Consider the following 21,391-nt stretch of genomic DNA (forward strand, 5'->3'; position numbering starts at 1 on the left):
AAATTCTGATACCGATATGTCGGCTGATGTACAGACATTTTGTTGCAATGGACCCTCAAATGTTATCAAACGCTTGATGGTACAAGTATTTACAAAGAATGACTTGAGTTTTCAAGGGTGCGTAGCTAAATCTTATTTTGAAAGAGCATTATGTGACTCAAAAGTTGAGCCCTCAGTAGGAAATCTCACTTCTATGTACAGCAGCTGTTCTCAAATGTATGACGTCATGGGAAGTAAAACTGTGTACAATCCTGTTCCTTCAGCTTCTACATTATAATTCTACATTTAATTTAGATTAATTCAGTCTTCAAACGAATTCTTTAAATGGGACACCGCAAAATCTACTGCCTTGCTGTTCTCAGTATTTATCACCTGTGTAAGCTTGTTCTCATTGTCTGGATGTTGGCGATAAAAGCTGTAAGTTACAAGTAGCACGCGAAGGCAACACAACTAGGGGTGACGTCACCGTGTATTTGACAGGCAGCGTCCCCGGCACGTACATCTCCCCCTCCTCCTCCAGCCCTAAAGCTCCTACACGGTTAATTGTCCAATTGAAGGCGTGGCCTAAGACAGTGAAGGTCTCACACGGCTCTGTCCCCATTCAGCACAGACTTTATTGTAAATATGTCGCAGCAGAGAGCAGACACACACTGTGGCTGTTCACACTCTGCACAGCCAGGCTTTCTGTGTCCAGCAGTGCTTTGACTAGCCTTTGGGTCCTGACTGTAGAGATGGACTCTGAGGCCTCTCACAGGCCTGACAGGCACTACGACTAAGGAACACTTCCCTCATTGGAAATAATGTTTTTTCTAAACATATAAAGAAAAATAAAGAGAAAAACATTTGCAGAAGAGACAGAGATCTAAGACACAAATCAATTTTTGTTTTGAAGTAAGGAAATGCAAACAGGACCGTTTTACTTCATACAGGATGGATCATTTACATCAGTTTTCTTTGTTCTTTGTTCTGCGGTCCAGCAGACAAAGACAAGATATGTAGCAGCAGTAAAAATATCTACAGTATATGGCTCCCACGACCCAGAACCACCTGGTTTATGTCATTATTAAAACCTCTTTCCAGTGCTGTTGTATTTTTTCTTTTTTATCCCATTTACTACAAAATCATCTATAATTTTCATTCCTATCAACACTTTCCACAATGTGCTTCTAGCCATGCTGTTAGTGCGTCTCTGTGGATGGATGAAATATCTCCACAACCACTGGATGGATAACCATGTACAGCACATACTTACATTGTCCCCAGAGGATGAACCCTCATGACTTCTTATCGAGCGGTCAAGTCAAAATTTCAATGTGCCCAATACTTTCATTCAAGACCAAACACCAGCGAAGCTAACGACATTCCCATCAACCTTAGCTCTGCTTTGAGTTCAGTGCTAACTAACAAATGTTAGCATGGTGAACATTGTAAACATCAGTGTGTTCGTATCGTCATTGTGAGCACGTTGGCATGCTGACATTAGCATTTAGCATTCCAAAACACCACGTATAGCTGCTAGCATAGCTGTCGAATAGTTTTTTCTTTTTTTAAATAAATATGTCCTGTGTCGTCTTCTTACACCTTTTCATTGATCATGATGAACAGAATGATGTAAAGTAAGGGGAAATTTATATGGACTCAAAAAGAAAAACATGATTTTAACAGACTCCGACTGCAATTTTAGGGCCACAAGGAATGGTGCGACAGCATCTTCTCCTATCCTTTAATAAAAGAATGGTCCATTGTATCTTATTCTGAAGGAGACATGAAAGGAAGAACTGAAGCACCTTTCCTTTGGAGAACTGAACCAGCTCTTCTCATGGCCGCCACCAAGCTACTTCTGAGTCATTTTGCTGCAAAGCAAACGACGTTCCCATCAGCCTCAGCTATGATTTTAGTCGATTGCTAATTAGCCAGTTAGGCAATGGGCAAATGTTAGCATGATAATGTGCAAAACTAAGACGGTGAAGATGGTAAACATCAGCATGTTTGCATCGCCATTGTGAGCCTGTTAGCATGTTAACATTAGCATTTAGCTAAAAAAAAAAAACACTGCCTAAGTGAAGCAAGAAGTACCTGCTAGCATAGCCTCAGCTGTAGTTTCATTGGTAATCAGCATGTTAGCATGCTGATTTTTTAAGCTACGATTGTGAACGTGGTAAAAAAAAAGAAAAAAAAGAAGGAAGATGTCTGTTTGACATCAGCATATTAGCACTTCCATTCTCATCATGTTAGCATGACTATAGAAGAGGCCTTGGTTTCCACTCATTTCAATTCAGTATGAAAATCAACTTGAGAAACTTAAAATATATTTCAGGTTTAAATGCAGACAGAAAGGGAGTTTGAGGTATCACAAAAGCGCCACATGGTAGTGAACTGACTGAAAATCAATCTCCCTGCCTGTAGAATAACATTTAAAATCAAATGCTATGGTCATCGGTAATGTAATTCATACACAATTTCCAGTAAATGGGCTGAAACATAAAGAACACGTACCATGTTAGACGCTTGTCCCGCTCTCTCGGGCTTTAACAGTCCACGTTATTGCTTAATCATTAGCTACTGTAGCAGCAACAACGCCAGAAAAAAGCAGAACTCTAGCAGCAAATCAACCATAAATCTGGTCAGCAGGCGTCTGCGGTGAAGCCCGACCTCACAGGAACAAGGGAAGCTGAGGCACTGACAAAGAGGAAGGGTCTGACCCTTAAAAAAAATGTCTGTATTTCCCTTCCCGTCAGTCCTTGTTCTCTGTGGTTTTACAGCTGTGCGGTCTTTTAAGGTGCTTCCAGTCTGCCTCGCTCTCGCAGCGCTTGACTGTGCTGAAGAACTTCTTGATGAGCGCTTTGGCTTCTGCTTTAACTGCGGACACAGAGAGCACCATTGGAGACGAGTCACAAGTCACAAGTTTCAGATGATCGACCTCCTTACCTTGGCCTTTCCCTTGACTCCTGCCCTCAGCAAGAAGATGCGATAAGTAGCGCGCAAAGGACTTAAACAGCTCCTACAACCGCAGAAAGCGACAGCTGACATGTGATACTTCTCATTTCATTTCATACTGATTGTCTTGTGCAGACAGGATACGTCAAGATATTTGCCTCTCACCTTGGTGGCGAACTTTCCCTGAGTGTAAAACGGGTCCAGGTAGCGGACCACGATGTCGGCCGCCTCCTTCAGCGTAACAGGCTTCGGCGGCTCTTTGGCGGGCAGCAGGGCCCTCTCCTGCACTTTGGGGTTGAAGGTCACTCTTCTGCCGCGGCTGCGCTTCGCCGGCGGGGAGGACTCTCTGTTCTGTTTCACATCATCTGTCACCTGGACACACACACACACACACACACACACACACACAAACACACACGTACCATGAGCCACTGAGTAAGAAAATAAATTGCAGTGGGTTGGATAGGAGACAGACAACCTACCGCTGCTATAACAGGTGGTTTAGCTTCTTCTTCTGGTTTGTTTTGTCTGTATGAGAAGACATTAAGTTAGAGTTGACAGAGGAAGACTTTTCCATCATCTTACCATACAGCGCTGAGCGTGTCTTCCCCATGCGATTCATTAAGACGTTAAATCCATTTTTCATTTTACCTCGCAGAGCACGGGAGGTTCTCTTCTCCCACGGCTTCGGACTTCACATCCTCTCTCGCCGTGTCTTGGACCCACTCCAACTCCATCATCTCCCTTTCGATGTTCTCCTCCTCGTCAAAGTCTGGTATTACTATTACTTCTGTTTTACTTTCTACTAGGATCACATCCTGCGACTCCGACTCCGCGGGGCTGATCTCTCCGGCCTCCACAGCGACAGGTGAGTGTTCCCCGCCGCTACTAATTTCTTGAGGAACCACAGTGGTAGTATGAGATAGCTTAGCATCAAGTCCCTCCTCCACCTCCTCCTCCTCCTCCTCCTCCTGGCTTTTGTCCGTTTTTTGTTTCTTTGCAAAGTACTGGGAAATGTTGCGGGAGCTCTTCGCTGCTTCTGCCAGCTTCTGCTGCTTCTTGCTCATGGCCCTGCCGGCCTTCGTCGGGCTGCTCAGGGAGGCAGCGACGGCCTTCGCTCTGGCTCTGATGGACGACGTTATAGCCAAAGAAGCGTGTGTGTCCGTGTCTCCTGAGCCTCCGGAGCTGTCGTTGTAAAACCCGCCGCTCTCTGGCCCATTGTCCGACAAAGAGTCCAACATGGAGGACTTCAGCAGCTCCTTGGCCGTCTGGAAGGGGTTGGACGAGCCCCTCAGGCCTGCACCTACCCTCTTACGCTTCATCTGGGGGAATAATGGGATACAAAAAAAAAAAAAAAGAATACATGAATAGTCTGCAGCCAAAAGAATCAAAATGTGGTGGTGGATCTTACCGAGTAGATCTCAGACGCAGATGTGAACCCCTGCAGCTCCTCAGGAAAGTTGGAAGAAGAAGAAGATGAAGAGGAGGGTGCTTCCTCTTTGAGTGCTGCCTCAGCTTCTTTGGATTCACTGCTGCTCTTCTTCTCGTCACTTCCCCCTCTGGTAGAGGCTGATTTCTTCATCTCTGATACCTATAAAACAAGATATGAACTTCAGGAGTCCACTAACGGCGCTGTGGCAGGCAGAACGGTCGGGGCTTACCTTCTTCAGGACGGCGGCTTTGTACAAGTTCGACGACTTGCTGCTCCGGAAGACTTCGTGTTCGAGGTCCACCGCTAAAGACAGGGTGTCACAGCTGGGAAAATAAGACATAAAAGACAAAGTAGAATTAAATTAGCACAGGACATGAACTCTTGCATATGAATGATGTTTGAGGCTGATGTCCGCACGCTCACTTGAATGCATCTTCCGCCCCCTGCTGGCCAAATAATGTCTCCTGCAAGAGGTACAGGCAGTGCTCTCTGGCCTGAAACAGAATATACACAGTTTATGCTTCATTAAATTCTGCGATAATAAACTAAAACTGTGAGATGTTACTCAATCACCAATCCTCCATGTATTAATGATAGAAAGATCCAAAGATGAGATGCTGTACAGAATGTTGCACTGTAACACCTTCTTGTATTTTAACCTCCTGCCGTCTCATTCTTTTCTCTCTCCGCCGCTGTATATATACACGCTGTCATCCACATCAACAGTATGCGGCTCCCTTCCCCACCATTGACAGATGAGTCACTGGATTCCTGGAGACGTGCTAATGAGTGCAGCAGATATGAGGAATGTGTTGCGTTGCTGTGCTGTGCTGTGCCGTACCTTCACGGTGAGCTTGGGGATCCTCTGGCTGCTGGCCTCTCTGAGTGGGCAGTTAGCATCTACACAGTGACACACATCGATTACATGTCGGCGTAGAGGAGCCTGGATAATTCGCTAATCATCTGATTTCCTCTTGATATTACCTGGGGGGACGAAGTCTTCCCTCCGGCCGTCAGCTCCCTGAAGACACGCGAGCACAGACAGAGGTTTATTTGAACGGTAAAGCAAAGTAACTTCCAGAAGAAGAGGGGACACACTGGTACATGCCATTCGATGTCTACGTTTGAATGGCGTGTACCAGTGTCACTCTTTACACGTACGCCTCCAAATGAAGCCATCTGAAGGACGTTAAAAAAACCATAAACATCAACAGCATCGAGGTTTAAGCTCAACTAGAGAGCTTTGTTGTTATGGAAGACTTAAACTGCCAAGACCATAACTAACTAACTAACTAACTAACTAATTAACTAAATAAATAAATAAATGGCATAATAAATAAATAAATGTCTTTAAAAGCACCGATGTAATAAAATTATTGAATCAAATGTGACATAAATTGATATTTCTGTTCTACTTTGCTCCTGTATTTATTTACCTTTGTATTTATCCACTTCTTTATTCATTTTATTTCATTTATTTTCTGCTCTTAAAATGTATGTATGTCCAGACTTTTCACTTGCATCATTTTCCCCTTCGACTTCCACAAACAAATAGTTTCTTTATGCATTTTTTGCTTCATAATGCAAACGATACTTTTTGATTTTGTCAGTCTCAGTTATCCGTACGTCACAGGCCTCTGACAGTGGATTCAAAAGTTAGTCATTTCCTCATCACGAGAGAACAGCACCTGTGGTCAGCTTCCATTTAGTCAGTTATGACTGTTTTCACAGCAACATGTCATGAACAATCTAAAGGGGATTATTATTTGATTATCAGCATGTGTGTTTTTGGGTGGAATATCCCTTTAACTGGATAGATTAATTATGTGAAGCAATTTAAACGTTGTTCTGAACGCTCTTGGAATCTCTAATTTGTTCTTTATATCACAACTATTTCACAGCCCTGGCATTCCTGCTTTTATAGTTGTTGTAAAACCGGAGGAATCGTTTTGCTTCAGTGTTACGGCATTCCACCGAACATGTGGGAGCGATTTACCGCAAACCTCGCTTACGGGGGCCTCAACAGCCCCCCGTACCTTCCTGCTGCTGCCAACAGTTGGTGAGCAGATGTGCGGAGACACAACACAAACAGTTCGCGGAGTTCTTTTTCTAGTTGTTGAAAATAAATGTCTGAGTTTGTGCGTGTTCGATGATCTTGAGTCACCTTCCGCAAGCTCATCTGCTTCCTGTAGAGGTCAGAAAAATCCTTTTTCCTCTTCGTGCTGTCCTCTTCACTGCTGCCGCCCTCCGCTTCATCATACCTGCAAGGTGTGATTTCAGAGTCAATCTTCAGCTCCAAACAAAAAGCATTACAGACAGTGTCACTGAAAAGTCGTCCTGCCTTTCAAAGCCGTAGCCCTTCTTCCCTCCTTGGTACTGGTCCGCCAGGAAGCCGAATGGTCCAGCAGGCTCTTTGCTCTGAGCTTCTGTCTTGGTGCTGAGCGTGGCCGCCCTCTCCAGCTGCGCTCGGACCACTTTGGGGTTCCGACAGTAGTCGCAGGCCCCGGCACAGTTTGGCGTCTTGTCCCCAAAGAACTTGGAGATGGTGGCATGGCGACAACTAGAGGGAAGATAGGAGACGCCGCTGATTAAAAACTTAAGAGGTGTCAGGTCAAGCTGCTGATACAGTGTGACGGTCGGAGATTGGTTTGTGTAGAGTTTGTGCATTTAAAAAAGCCTCTCCATCATACACTGTCCATTAAGCACATCATTGATCTATTGGCGATTGTGTAACCATCCCACGTGACTGTAATCAATGTCTCTGTTATGAAATAAGTCAAACAGTGCTGCTTTATCACACGAGGAAGCAGGGAAACAATCACAAAACGCAACAGTTCTCTTCACTTCTAATGAGAGCGCACCTTCTTCCTGTCCGTACTTTTTCTAATCAACATCTCAGCTTTAGATGTGATAGTTGCTATTTTTACATACAAAACAACCTCGCAGTTCTGCATCCAGCGTTATGTAACAGCCCGCTTCAACAACATGCTAACCACCTTGCTGGCAGCAGAACGAGCCCCGAAAGAGAGAGGAGCGGTCGCACCACCGGAGGAGGAGGTGGGGAGAATCAGAGAGGCACACATAGGCTCTGTGAAGTCACTCCCAGAAAGGGCTGCTACATAGGAAAACAGCCCTGGAGGAAGACTAACTTCAGTAAAGCACAGCAGATAACTGCTCTCTGTGTCCGCACCCAAAACTGTGAAGAGGAAGAAGAGGAAGAAGAAGAAGAAGAAGAAGAAAACAAACTTGAAGACCAAAGGAGAGAAAGATTAACAGGGAGGACAGAAGGGAATGGGATTTGGTTTTTTTTTACGTCATCCCACTTTTCCTCCACTCTTCACTCCTCCACTCATCCGTACCTGAGGAATAATCCCTCCTAACCGTAATCTCAAACTGACTGCTAATCTGCGTCTGCCGGTCTGAGGACTCCTCCTCTGGATGACGTAGCGCACGTTAGAGCAACAAACAAAGACACCCGGTGATGAGCGTGTCATTTCTCCCCTGAAGGATCTACCTGCTGTCTCCTCCTCATCAACCGGTCTTTTTTTTTTTTTTTTTTTCGCCAGTCAATCTGGGCTTGGCTGAGTGTGAGAAAACAACCAAGACTGTCACAGGTAAATACTTCTGACTGCGAGTGTGTCAGTGCGAATGCAGCACCTGAGAAATACTCCGAGCTGAGAGGAATGTGGTGAATGTAGAAACTTGTTAGCTGCAAACAAACACTGGAGAGTTAAACTAGTCTGCTTTAAAACAAGGATTTAGGGTGTCTTTTTAGCTATGCCAACTGGGTTTTAACAGCTGGATGTCTGAAGGGTTACTCACTGTTTGTTAGTCGTAATAATTAACATTATCATTTACATACAGTGGTTAGAGTCAAAGATCTAACGGGGAAATATCTGAAATGGGTAAGATAATGATAACAGAGGAGTCCGATCAAGTTCCATTGTGTTTTGGATTGAAGTGATTTGAAGTGTGAATCCTACAAACATGGTCTGAAACTGAACCCCAACGATCAGTGACCATGTCGAAATCAGTCGGGTTCAAATGCCACACTACCTAAATAACTAAGTATGTTTCTAAAGTGATGACATGCGGCTCTTTCATGCCAGTTCTGCCGCACTAAGAGTGCTTTCGTGCGGCGTGAAAACATTCAGTCGCACTGTAGGTAGGCAGTATTACTGGACACAGCAGCAGTCCTGCAGTAAAAGTGAGCGTCATGAAGGTTATAATATACAATGTGTTTTATATTCAGCTTCACGGCCATTTTGTTTACCAGTCCTTTACTAGGAATGTTTTGATCATTTTGAGAGCTTTATCTTGGCTTATCTTAAAACAGTTGGGAAACCACTGTCCCAGCTCTGATGAAAGGAAACAAAATCCACACATCAGCACCTCTGAGGATCAATAATTACCATGTTATATCTTGTTTGCTTAATTTGAATAAAAACCAGCAATTTTCTATGTTACACTTAGTTATGGGATGTATTATTTCTTGACCTGGACGAGGTCCAGACAACCAGTGTGACTCCAGGAAGTTTCTGTTCCCAGTGAAAAAATAATCAGACCCATAAGCCCTGTAGGCTGAAACGGAAAATGGCCGTTTTCAGCCTTCCGTTTCTGTACCAGTCGAACACAGAAGACAATAAATGTTAATGAGTGAGCTTCAGAGGTGCTGATAGGCACATTATGCGAGCTAGGCTACCCAGCTTCCCCTTGTTTCCACTCTTTGTGCTAAGCTAAGTTAGCCTGCTGCCGGCTTCAGCTACATGTCAGCGTCATCTTTGTCACAACAATAAATAGTAAAGTGTTGTTTCCCAGGACTCTTCCTTTAGCCATGTAATAAACTACTTTCTACTGTTCAATCCAAAACAACAACCTGCAGCTTCCAAAACCAGCACATAGCTGAGCGCACAGACTGTCACGCCCAGTGCCATTTCAGTAAATCGTGTACAACTTGACACATGCACGCCACCCATTAAAAACACATTACGCTCCATGCACAGTAAAACCCGCCGACAATGAAGCCTTTTGTTCAACAGTTTAACACAGAAATGGACTCCTCTGTTGCGCCGTCTTAAAGAAAGTCCGACAGAGAGTTAACCTGAATCACCCAAACCCTGCAGCACCAGCTCCTGTGTTATTACCCTGCGAGCAGATTCACTTTCAGACGGGCCAGAAAAACCACATGCTTTACACCTGCGCACTCCCAGAGAGTAAGACTCCGGCTTTTCTTTCTCTCTATAACCCTTCCACTCTCTCTTAAAGAAGGTGCTTTATCTTGCTCACGGAGCATAAAGATAAAAGCTGAGCGTTATGTGCTTGTGTCAACACACAGGCGATGTTGTCTCACCCGCTCAGGGTGTCAGGCAACAGGAGTAACATCCTGATGGCACTGACGACAGGCAAATAAATGCGATACTGTGTAAACCAACTTCAAGCATGACCTTTTTTAACTGTGTATGCCCACATTCCACGACACTAGGATGGATCCCAAAGAGGAGGCGCTGGAACTCTTGAACAGGGTGTGGTACAAGCTGCAGAATCTGCCCAACGCCACCCCTATAGACCTGGGAGCTTTCTTCGTCATCCTAACCTTTATCTGTGAGTCTTCGCTCTCTATTATTACGCATGTCTGTGTCTGAATTTGCAGGTCTTGATTACGTTGTTTTCATTCTCCTCCCTGCAGTGGTGGTCGTGCTCATGTCGGTGCTGACCTGCGTGACGTGCTGTTGTCACAAGACGAGGATGAAGAAGTCGGACATTTGAGCGGATGCGTTAAACTAAAAAAAAAAACGGGACATGGTGCAAAAACGTCCTCCAGACTCACGGTCGTGTAATAAAAGACAGACACTCGAGGCATTTCAATGTGCCATGAAGCCACATACAGGGCGTGTTCAGCGGTGCTGGCTGAGTCCAACCCTTAGACAACAGAGCGGCCAACAAACACAGAGAAGGATGTACTGACAGGCAGCCAAACACACCTGCCTACAGCTGCCAGGTTTTCAGGAGAGTCTACATTCCTTGGAGCATCCCCACACTGCAACAACAGCACCCCTGGCCCGAGGACAAGGCAGGGCCAACACAAAGTATCTTTAGAAATGTGGTCGAACACATGGAATCTGATTAATAAGAATGTGCAGGATAATCTTAAAAGCCGCAGCAAGTTCATGTTATTTTTAACTTAATTGTGTCTCATTCTTGAGGAATGAGGATCGTCAGCCGGGCTTAGTTAGTGAGATAAGATCCTCCTACAGGGGAAGCTGTTCGCAAACCTGCAAGTGTTCCCTGGCACTTCACAACAAAGCCCCGAAGAGAGCTCAAGTCTGCCCTCTGCTGTGCACAAGCTGAAAGGGACTAGGAACGTGTAATGAAAGTTTCATGTTTAAAGCTGCATGTTGTGCTGTTTATGTGTGAGGGGTGGAGACATTATGTGAAGTTGTGATACTCTGATTTATATGCAATAAAAATAAAGAAAGAGTGATTTGCGTTTACTTACGATTCCTGGACACAGAACGACACCATGGCTTCAAAGTCTGTGATGGCTGTTTTGTCCGTCTCCTTCTCGGTGCCGCGTTTTGCCTGGAGACAAATTCGCAGCAAAACCTTTAAATAACTTTTATCCATGAGCTTCCTCACAATTTGTTTGGTATTTTCTGGTATTGTGCTGCTGACCTGTCTGCGCCCAACCTCCTGCCGGATGAGGAAGTTCATCTGATCCCTATCTTTCGGGGAGTAGTACGTGCGACAGGAGGAGGGCAGCCCGTCTCTCCCAGCTCGCCCGGACTCTTGGTAGTAGCTGGCCAGCGACTTAGCCAGGTTCCAGTGAGCTACGAACCTGCGAGTCAACAAACACATTAGAACGTGCAAGCTCTGTAGCCAGTACAAAATAATAAAACCTCAGAGCCTCACCTGACGTTGGCCTTGTCCACTCCCATACCGAAGCTGATGGTGGCCACAATAACCAGCACCTTCCCCTGCATCCACTCATTCTGGACCTCCGTGCGATCTCCTCCCTTCAGACCTGCAGTGTAACAGCGAGGTCAAGAATCTGAGCTCAAATCTTTCTGTGATGTCTAATCCCACAGCCTACATAAGAGTTAAAAAAAAGGGCTAACCTGCATGATAAGCCTTGGCCAGTACTCCGAGCTTGGTCAGCTGGTATGCCACAGTTTCACAGCCTTCTCTGGTCCGACAGTACACAATCCCACAGCCCTGTCAACAGACACCACAAACAGGAGGTTGTGCCCGTGTTCGCAGCAACATATCAGCTAACTGGGTTCTCATATATTCATTGGGTATTGCCTACACGACTGGTGGGATGAAAGTATGGTTTTCATGCTACATTAAAAAATGAGGCCAATACAATTATTGATATGTGAGAGTTTAGAAGATTCAGATTCACAGGCACGCAAAACATAAACAAGTATCTTCATGAAGGATCATTTAAAGACATTTTTTCAAATACATTTTTGACATTAGGATACTGCAATTTCTTGTTGGGATCAACGGGCATGTATGCAGCAATATCAATACATCGATATTAGTTACAAGTTATTATTGGTCGAGTTATTGGCTCAGGCAAATTTTCAGTCAGGTTTCATTTCGGACAAAAACCCGTGTCACGTCAGTAAGTTTGTTGGCTTAAACTTTATACTATCTTATTTACAGTTATAGGCCGTATATCCTGAGCTGAATTGGATGGAAATTCAATCAAAATTTTCCATGTTTCTGCTGCTCCAACTCGATTTTGAATCCTAGCAGCTGGTGACCAGTCATTCAAAGACACAGAGCACTTCCACTCACACAATCCCCCCCCAGAGTCAAGTCTACCAACCTGTCTAGTGTCTAGTGCCAGCGCCTTCTTGATGAAGTCGTGAAGGTGGGCGTAGGGGTTTGGCAGCAATTCCCTGAAGATCACATCATAGTGCAAGTTACTGCGGAAGACAGGTGTGACAAAAGACAGCGGCGAGCTCAGCCCCAGGGTTCGAACAATGTCGTCTTGTACATTCTTGGGGGCCGTCGCCGTCAGGGCCAAACAGGGCACCCCTGGCGTGAGAGCACGCAGCCTGCCCAGTTTGAGGTAGTCTGGCCTGAAATCGTGGCCCCACTGAGAGACGCAGTGAGCCTCGTCCACAGCCAGGTAAGACAGCAGGCCGCGGGAGCACAGGTCTGTCAGGTGTGGCTGGAACGAGGGAGAGGCCACCATCTCTGGGGTGATGTAGAGCAGCTTCAGCTTGGGGCTGCTGCTCCCCAAGTCGGTCAGGATGAGACGGCGCTCGCCCGCTGCGAGCTTGGAGTTGATGGAGCAGGCGGGGATGTTCAGACTCTTCAGACGGTCCACTTGGTCCTGGGGAGAAACACAGGAAGAGATCAGCACAACGCCTGAGGCTTGTATTTACATTGTATTTAACGGGTTTGCATTAGAGCAGAAAAATCAGACGGACTTACCTGAATGAGAGCAATAAGAGGGGATACAACCAGAGTGATCCCCTCAGCCAGCAGTGCAGGCAGCTGGTAGCAGAGGGACTTTCCTGCTCCAGTAGGCATGCACACAAACACATCCTTGTCTCCTGCAGGAAGACAACAACAGTCACCACTGAGCCACACGTTATTCTGTCTCGGACAACACTACCAGGGAGGGATAATTCAAAATGAGCCCCATGTTTACATTTGTCGGTTAAGTTTGCCTGTTGCTACGAGCCAGGTAACGTCTGCTAGTTAGCATAGAGATAAACTCGCGTTAACCCCGCAGATAAACTGACTTTCGTGTACTTACGTCTGACGACCGCTTTGACGACATCCTCCTGTTTTTTGGACCTAAAGTCGTCGAAGCCAAAGTGGGTTTTTAAAGCTTGTTTTAAAGTTGTTGTCATGTTCTTAATCTCTGCAAGGAACTCATAAAAATCTCTCTGGCGTCGTCGCACGCCGATGACGTCACTAGAGTCGCGATAAACTGAAAATAAAGATTTGAACATTAATTTTTTTTTTTTTTACTAACAATATGTGATATTCATGTCTTTTAGTTAAGTTTTTTTGTTTTTGTTATTCTTTGTCATCATTTTATCATATTTTCTTTTTATTGTGTATTTTGTGACACTGTGTTAGAACCCTGATTGGTCCATCTGGTACATCCCTTTCAGCTGCTCTGTACTAGAGTCCTACCCTCTCTGTAGGACTCTACTCTGTACTATAAATGGCTTATACTATATATATATATATATATATATATATATATATATATATATATATATATATATATGCGTGTGTGTGTGTGTGCGTGCATGTGTTCTCAGATCTTGTACTTCAGTAAAAATAGTAATAACAAGTGTTTAATTACTCTGTTACAGGTAAACAAACGTCCTGCACTCAAAATGGGACTTTAATTAAAAATGCAAGTACAGTATTAGCATCACAGTATGGTACATATTAAGTACATTGAAGTATTCATTCTGCAAAAAAGCCCATTTCCGATTGATGTATATTATATTACTCTAGCATAATTATCAATTAATTCATGTGTACACCACCTCACAGTTGCAGCTGTGAAGAATGGGGCTGATTGATTATATTCTGCTGCATGGTTTGTGAATTCCCCCGAGGGATCAATGCTGTTTTATGTCATCTTTATCAACCCTATAATAAGACATCATCATTTATTGATTATATTTTCAAATTTACACCTATGCAATACTTGCGTAAATGTACTCAGATATGCAACATAGAAGAACGTAACTGAACTAAGTGTCAAGATAGTAGCGCTCACCTTAATGTCCTTATTATGTCTATATATGTTGTTTTAGTGTACCATAATTATTTTTAATTAATTCAACACAAACTAATAAACACAGTAAGACTGGAGCTTTCAGGCCCCCTGGATGGTTGCTTAATCCAGCTATACAAACGCTGTCTCTGTGTATCAACCGTGTACCACACACACTTCACCTCTCCTCTTCAAATTCCTCTTCTGAGTATGTTGCAGAGTGGTTGCACTAATAAACAGACCAAAAGGTAAGACATGGATTTGGTTTATTCAGTATTCACAGAAATGCATTCTTAATGCAGGGTTAGTATTGCACGGTACATTACATTAATACTACAGGGTTCCTTTCAAATATATGAAAATACATCATGAATGTGAGCGAACAGCAGCGTGGAAGCTCTATAGTGAGGGAGAGGATGCAACGATCACAGTAAAGCAGCAGCAGCATAGAGCGTGGTCACTTAGTGGAGCTATTCAATAGCACAATGATGGTGTTTGAGATCAGGATCTCTGATTCATCCCAGTGATTATTATATAACCTGATTGTTAGACTTTATCATGATATCTACTGGATTGTAAAGGAGGAGGTGGCAGAGGGAGACTCAACCCCAGAAGCAGGGTGAGGGGCAGAGACACTGGGTCTTTGCCGCCGGAGACTTGATCACCAGATCCTTGACGATCTCCACGGTGCCAAACAAGGGGAAGAGCTTCTCGTCAAAGCTCTCGTTGTAGGTGTAAATGTGGCAGTGTTTGTCCACGTCATAGAAGGACAACTGGCCACGGTCGTAGTCGAGGTAGATGCCCACCTTGCGGGGGATGAGGCCGGGCGGCAGGGCGGTGAAGGGCACTGTCAGCGCCTTCAGCTCAGTGCCCCTCTCCAGCCGCAGGGTCAGGTAACCCGTATTCGTGTTCAGGGACTTGAAGCCTTTCCTCAGGGCCACCTCTTTGGCCACGCCCAGCCTCCAGTCCCGCTCGCCCACCTCCACCTCCCAGTAGTGGCGACCGGAGCTGAAGCCCTCCACGGCGGTGGCGCACCACCAGCCGTCGAAGCGTTGGTGGTAATTGGGAACATCCTTCCTCTCAAAGCCACAGCGCATCTTCTTCTCTTCAGTGATGAGCAGGTCGGGGTTGGCTGTGTCCAGATCCAGAGTCACCTCCACTAGAGAAGGAAACGTCGAGAGGTTTAAATCACCACACGGGGTCAGTAAATCATACTGACTATTAATTTAATTAAGAGAATGCTGTACCTGCAGCATCTGAGATCCAGTCCCACACTGCCAAGAAAAAGGGAGGAACAGACAGCTGATGTTACAGAATCAGAGAGCTGTGCAGTCAGTGTGGAGATCTACGCTGTATCACCAGTTTTCAGAGGGCATTACATAAGGCACTGTAATGATGAGAATGTTTTTCTCTGCACTGAAAGCTCCCAAAATTTTAGCCAGTGCTTCGACAGCAAACATCGATGTGAACAACAAGGCGACTGTAGAGCTACACACATACGATGATCACACAGAGTCTGTTAGCGTGTCATATCTGCAGCTCTCTGCCTGGATTTTCTTATTTTGCTGCGCTCGTGATGCCTTACCAAACCGTGTTTTAGGAGCAGTTTGGGGCTGCTGATTCGAATCGAATCCTACTGATTCGATCTTTAAGTTTAATAGTCTTTGAATTAATTTAATATGATGTGAGGTTTAGTTAGCTTTGCACAGAGTTCTCTGGTAAAAATCTCCTCAGAGATTTAAACTTATATATTTCAGAGCCTTCAGAGATTTTACTTTAGAAAGAAGTTCTGAATCAGTACTTGTACTATTAGCAGAGTCTGGACTTTACTTGAGTAAAGAATGTGCATACTTTTGACACCTCTGACAATTAACTACTGCATACACAGACAAACACACATGACGTCCGTAAGAAAGCACTGTTTGTGTGATACATATGCCCAAATATAACATGTAGTGATGTATAATCTTTAAATCTCCCAGTGACTTCTTTAGGACATTATGGGATTTTTCTGTGCAAAGTTCACATGTTGATATTGGATTTATTTAGATTCATGTGATCTCTGATCTGGTATGGATGTTTGCCAGACAAAAATCTTCCATCAGTAAAAAATTTGGGGAGTCTGAAAACTTGTCCTGATGCCTGACTACAATTAAATTAATATATATAACCAATTGAATGATGGTCTATACCAAAAGTAGCTTAATGTTGATAACTATGGAAAGCTGTCAGAATGTAACTCAAACCAAGGGAAGCTGGTTGTGTGTGTGCGGGGGACTTGTCTGGTTTGTCAGTGTGGGTGCTGATGTACTGCTCACCTGGTTGAGGAATGTAGGATATGGCACCTGTAAGGAGACAATTACAGCGTCATGAGGAGGTAAAAGTCTCCAGATTCGTGAGAAAATAAAGCTGGATTCAGCACTGATTTACAAACCGATCTTCTGAGTCTTCTGCTTCCACATGAGCCACTGCTGCGGTATGGTGTCCTGCACGGTCACACCAAACACACTTGTGTTACACCTGCACAACAGACAGACGAACCACAGGAGGTGAGAATGCTATGTGAACTATTTCATGGACTCCTACCTTGTCTGGGCGCTGCACTATCAAAGTCCACATAACCAGCTCCATGGCTGTCAGCAGATTGGGTGCTCGGCCCCAGCGCCAGGCTGACTGCAGGTCGTCCAGGACCTTTGCCACAGGCTCCCCAGGCCACACGCTTTGCTGCAGGATGATCAGTGTGAGTAAAACATGTATATTGAGCACATCTGTGTGTGTTTAAAGGAGTCAGCTGAACAGGAAGAGTTATTCGAATATTTCCCACCTCAGGCTGAGCTCTCAGGTCCTTGATCCAGTTGAGGATCACAGCTTTGGCCTCCAGCAGGTCCTGCTCGTTGATCATATCAGGATGTTTGACCTCATCCATCTCGGGCCAGCCATCCGTCTGCATGGGCCTCTTCTGCACACAGCAACACACACACCGTTAGTGATCAAGACCTCTACAACTTGCGTAAGAATCCTCATATTCGGTCTGTATACTCTCTTCTGGAAACAGATGATACTCTCAGATAAGCACCTTGCTCTCCAACATGGAGGCCCACTGTAGGATGAAGGCCCTGCAGAGAGAGGTGGGCCAGGTGTCATCCAGCTTCCAGATGTTCTCCAAGACTGTAGACCTCTGCAGAGGCAAAGCAGACAAAAAGCTGGGGTTGGTGATAGAGGCAGAGACAAACCAGTGTGGTCTCCCGGCCCTTCCTTTGTTACAAGGACAAAGAAAAGAGATGTTTTGAAACATCCATGGCCAAAACCATCTGTTTGGACGAGTGGGTTGTTACCTGGCACACTCGGCTGAGATCTCGAGCCAGGTCCATAAGAAACAGCTGATCCTCATCCAGAGGCTCCCTCTTCTCCTTCTGCGCTCTCTTGTGAGATTCCTGTGAGGAAATTCAAGATCGGAGGAAACTGTTCAGGAATGTATGGAAGCCCACTGCTGCCAATGACTTGGTATTTCATGATAATGACACAGAATTTGTAAAATAATGAGTTAGTATCTCAAACAAAAGATTTAGTTTCTCAAAATTCCGACTTCCTTTCTCAAAACAATGACTTAATATCTCAGAATAACGACTTAGTATTATAAACAAAGAACGTATTATCTCAAAATAACAAATGAGTGTCTCATAATAATGCAAAGTGTCGTAAAAATAATTACTTATGTTGAAATACTGACCTAAAATCTCAAAAGTGCTGACTGAGCTCCTCAAAATAACCCCAAACTTTCCTTTGAGAAAGTCTTATTTGAGTTATTATTCCAAGATAAGTATGTCATTGGTTGCCCATTATTTCAGACACTGACTCATGTTGTGACACTGTGTAATTATCTGAGATACTAACTCATCATTACGAGACAAGTGAGTCACATCTCAAGAAAGTTTCTCATTATAACGACTTGCAGGACTTCTTTTTGATCACATTGGTGGAAATGGGCTTTCATAGGAAAAAAAGAAGAGTTCTCATTAATAAAAAAGTGACGTTTGAAGGACATTAATGCGGCCTTACAACAGAGTGATAAGGTCAGACTAGAAAGGAGTTGGTCTCTGGGCCTGATCAACATGCACACCGCGGCTCTGTTCCTGTCAGCAGAAAGGAAAGACACCCCTCCCTGCCAGACTGCTCCAGCCCGCCTCGATTAATCTCCCCGACAACCCTCCGCACACAGCCGCCCTCTGTTGTTACATTAAACCAGGAGAGGAGGGACGCGTGCAGTCACACGGTACACTAAAAGATGTTGTCATGTCAACTGCCTTCTCGAGTATGAAGATGACCCAAAAGAAAAAAGAGAAAACAGGTTTGGACATCAAACACACGTGATGCTGCAGGGAAACATGATACCTTTATCTTGGCCGTTAAGGTTTTGGCCGGCTCCACCATGAAGTGAAAACACTGCATCATCTTGGCTGGTGTTTAACAGGGTCCTGCAGTGAATAACAGAAATATGTGTTAGTGTAGAAAAACTGCATGACGATCCACCTGCCAAATCTCCATTATTTGTTCTTGTTAGCAGCTTTAACAGCTCTGTAGGATGTGACAGGTCATATACACATATTTAAGACCATTCATACTTTACTACTGTTATTTAATAACTCACCAAGCATTCAAAGGTAATCTTATTCCAGGTGCATATTTGGTTTCAGTCTCGTCTTCCTACTGGCCTTCAGTCATCCTGTTAACTGGGCCACCTCTAATGTTTACTGCCAAAACGCCAGTGTGTCATGTAAATCATTAAACTCACGATGGAAAGTCCACACGGCCCTCCAGAAAAAAAACACAACACCGGAGCGTGATCACAACAGCTTATCACGGGCTGCGTGTTGTTAATATCTGTCCCACCGGAGATTAAACTGTCCCCCTGGTGAGACGTGGAGGTTTTAATTCAGGAGGCCGCATCAGAAAACGATCATTAGCCGGAGAAGAGTGGAGCAGTGGAAGGCAGGCAGTCTGGAACGTGACCGGCACCGCACACTTCCAGGGCCACAGTGATAATTACTCAGCTGCTGTCTGACTCTCTCGCTCTCTCTTTTTCTGGCTCACTCGCTCATTTACTCTTTTTTTTTTTTTTTTTACAACCTTCCCCCTCTCTCTCTCTCTCTCTCTCTCGCTTCCTCTCCATCCTCCTCTGCAGAACAAATACAGGAGCTCAGCCTGCAGATGGTTGGCACGGAGGCGCCTAGGGGCCACAAGCCTCAGCAGGTTTTCATGCCAACCCACTGATGAGGATGATGACGAATGAATCCGCACTCGTACGTCAGTTGTCACCTCAATATACAAAACTATTTAAAAAATATATATAACATATAAAATCCTGGTCCTGGTTTGATCGAAGTTATTCAGGACAATGCATACAAAAATGGCGCAAATCAGCTCAGTCAACCTGCAGCAGGCAGGTTTATTCTGACCTCAGTCTCCTCACAAAAACTGAAGGCCAGCATATTACATCAAATCGCATCTAAGTGTCAAGATATCGAGCCACGAAGACAGGACACACGCTAGAAAGCATCTTAGAAATCAAACGCTCGCTCAGACAGGTTCAACATTGTCGTGGGAAAACATGACCAGGCAGTTTTTCTGCAGCGTGAGAGCGACCCAGTTAGAGGCCAGCTGATGACTGCGCAGGAGGTAAACACACACCTGCCCGTGTGACTTTGCGGCAAAACCTGGATTAAAGATGCAGGGCGACTCCTTCCAGACGCTGCGAGCTGATATATGTGCATGTAACAGAATGACATTTTTGACAGGTTCGTGTTGGTCATGTCATGTCAGTCGTCCCCCCGCAGTGCGTCCTGCCCGACAACACAAACATCACGAGCGGCGCCTGCTCGCGACGCACAGCTTACCTCTCTCCTCAGACGTCTGGGTCACACGTTTTTCTGCTCCTCTTGCGCTTGAAGCGAGCGGCCGCCCGGTGCAGAAAGTCTTCAGTCTGTGTGCTGCAGTGTCTGACCTTGTTTACATACCAGACTGACGCTCGGCAGCTCGGGCACCTTCGGTTTTCTTCGTCGGTGACGAAAGAGATTCGTCGGCGGTCGGAGCGCGCCGCCATGTTTGTAAGGTCGGTGTGACGCCAGCAGCTGACGATGCTGACAGGTTTAAATGTGCACTATGTCGTTTTTTGGGGAAGAAATTTTAATCAGAAGATAAACATTTTCATTGACTTAAGTTTTTGACTGACTTTAAAGGACAACACTGTTTCACGCTGCTTTACTTTGTTTATTGGTGGCGGACCCTGCCACCTCTCTAACTCCAAACAGTGTTCTGGGGACCTTATTTTCCTCTGATAAAAGCTTGTTTATTCACTTACTGAAAATATTTATATTTTAAAGTTTGTATTATAACCTCATTATTATTGTAAATATAAAACATTTCCAAAGACCTCTCCTCTGCAAAACAACATAATACTCCTTTAAAGGGAAAACCTCATCCACAGAAGGGTCCGACTGGAAAGTAACTTATAACTTAGCCGTTGATACAATTTTAAGGTACTTTTATTACTTTTTATATATATTTTCTGGTATTTTATGCCTCTTTTCCGTATAGTATATATTATTACATATTACTGCACATAATTTACGCAATAAATGTAATGCACTGCGACCTGCCTGAAAGCATACAAAGGTAAAATGAGCTCCACTTCAACTAGATATAACTTAAATGCAGGTCATGTTCATTAAATGCAGATCCATAATAATAATCCTATAACATCATAAAAATAAAAAATATTACTAAAAGGACAGTCTGCTGCTCCTGACACCTTTAGTACATTATGTTAATACTTCTGCAGTCCCATCTAAGTAATGTTTTTAAATAATGTATTACTATGTTTTCTTCCTCCAATCGTCCATTGCATGTTTTTAATTCTTTTGACACAATTAAATTAATAATTGACAAAAAATGATGGGCTTAGTGATGGGCCGGGGTACCTGCTTCACCGCACTCACATACTGTATATTACAGAGATGTTTATCAGACAATTGTATCCTTCCTAGCAAATTCTAATACATTTTCTTGTTTTAGAGGCTCTCATTAGTCAAGAATATATTTTAGACTTTCTCAACCTCCCAAAATGGTTTCAGTATTAGGCCTGGTCCACGCAGGCATTTTTAAAAACGTAAGCTGTCAACAGGTTGCAATATAACCTCTACCGTAAGGCCACGTTGGCCAATCAGAAGCCTGCCAAACAAAGGAGACAAGCCAAAACACTTTGG

At 44.4% G+C, this 21,391-nt stretch overlaps 2 protein-coding genes and 1 long non-coding RNA gene across 3 annotated transcripts; 1 reads left to right on the plus strand and 2 right to left on the minus strand.

The window, feature by feature from the left end:
* Nucleotides 1-594: 594 nt before the first annotated feature.
* Nucleotides 595-13,296, minus strand: recql5 (RecQ helicase-like 5). The gene is made up of 19 exons (XM_030407177.1): nucleotides 13,146-13,296; nucleotides 12,818-12,939; nucleotides 12,204-12,716; nucleotides 11,485-11,581; nucleotides 11,279-11,390; nucleotides 11,042-11,204; nucleotides 10,866-10,948; nucleotides 6,711-6,929; nucleotides 6,534-6,630; nucleotides 5,354-5,390; nucleotides 5,211-5,269; nucleotides 4,793-4,863; nucleotides 4,599-4,692; nucleotides 4,349-4,528; nucleotides 3,589-4,259; nucleotides 3,420-3,465; nucleotides 3,103-3,309; nucleotides 2,929-3,001; nucleotides 595-2,859 (listed from the first exon to the last, which is right to left on the minus strand). The coding sequence occupies exons 1-19, from the start codon at nucleotides 13,240-13,242 to the stop codon at nucleotides 2,735-2,737; spliced, it is 3,066 nt and encodes a 1,021-aa protein (XP_030263037.1). The 5' UTR covers nucleotides 13,243-13,296; the 3' UTR covers nucleotides 595-2,734.
* LOC115575276 (uncharacterized) lies at nucleotides 7,390-10,850 on the plus strand. The gene is made up of 3 exons (XR_003982647.1): nucleotides 7,390-7,983; nucleotides 9,852-9,970; nucleotides 10,056-10,850. It is a non-coding gene; the product is annotated as an uncharacterized LOC115575276 (long non-coding RNA).
* A 1,082-nt stretch (nucleotides 13,297-14,378) lies between the features above and the next one.
* Nucleotides 14,379-20,183, minus strand: LOC115575278 (butyrophilin subfamily 3 member A3). The gene is made up of 10 exons (XM_030407186.1): nucleotides 20,024-20,183; nucleotides 18,522-18,604; nucleotides 17,465-17,563; nucleotides 17,206-17,307; nucleotides 16,954-17,088; nucleotides 16,716-16,853; nucleotides 16,564-16,615; nucleotides 16,448-16,474; nucleotides 15,377-15,403; nucleotides 14,379-15,288 (listed from the first exon to the last, which is right to left on the minus strand). Exons 2-10 carry the CDS (start codon nucleotides 18,579-18,581, stop codon nucleotides 14,732-14,734), a joined length of 1,197 nt encoding a protein of 398 aa, XP_030263046.1. The 5' UTR covers nucleotides 18,582-18,604; nucleotides 20,024-20,183; the 3' UTR covers nucleotides 14,379-14,731.
* Nucleotides 20,184-21,391: the final 1,208 nt, after the last annotated feature.

The sequence above is a fragment of the Sparus aurata genome, chromosome 23 (assembly GCF_900880675.1).
Source record: "Sparus aurata chromosome 23, fSpaAur1.1, whole genome shotgun sequence".
NCBI lineage: Eukaryota > Metazoa > Chordata > Actinopteri > Spariformes > Sparidae > Sparus > Sparus aurata.

Coding starts and splice junctions, on each gene's coding strand:
- LOC115575278 (XM_030407186.1), bottom strand. CDS start 18,581: ATGATGCAGTGTTTTCACTTCATGGTGGAGCCGGCCAAAACCTTAACG. Junction 17,564..18,521: donor CCTTAACGGCCAAGATAAAG/GTATCATGTTTC, acceptor ATTTCCTCACAG/GAATCTCACAAGAGAGCGCA. Junction 16,475..16,563: donor GCAGAAGACTCAGAAGATCG/GTTTGTAAATCA, acceptor GTCTCCTTACAG/GTGCCATATCCTACATTCCT.
- recql5 (XM_030407177.1), bottom strand. CDS start 13,242: ATGACAACAACTTTAAAACAAGCTTTAAAAACCCACTTTGGCTTCGAC. Junction 3,310..3,419: donor AACCACCTGTTATAGCAGCG/GTAGGTTGTCTG, acceptor GTGTGTGTCCAG/GTGACAGATGATGTGAAACA. Junction 2,860..2,928: donor GAGTCAAGGGAAAGGCCAAG/GTAAGGAGGTCG, acceptor CTGTGTCCGCAG/TTAAAGCAGAAGCCAAAGCG.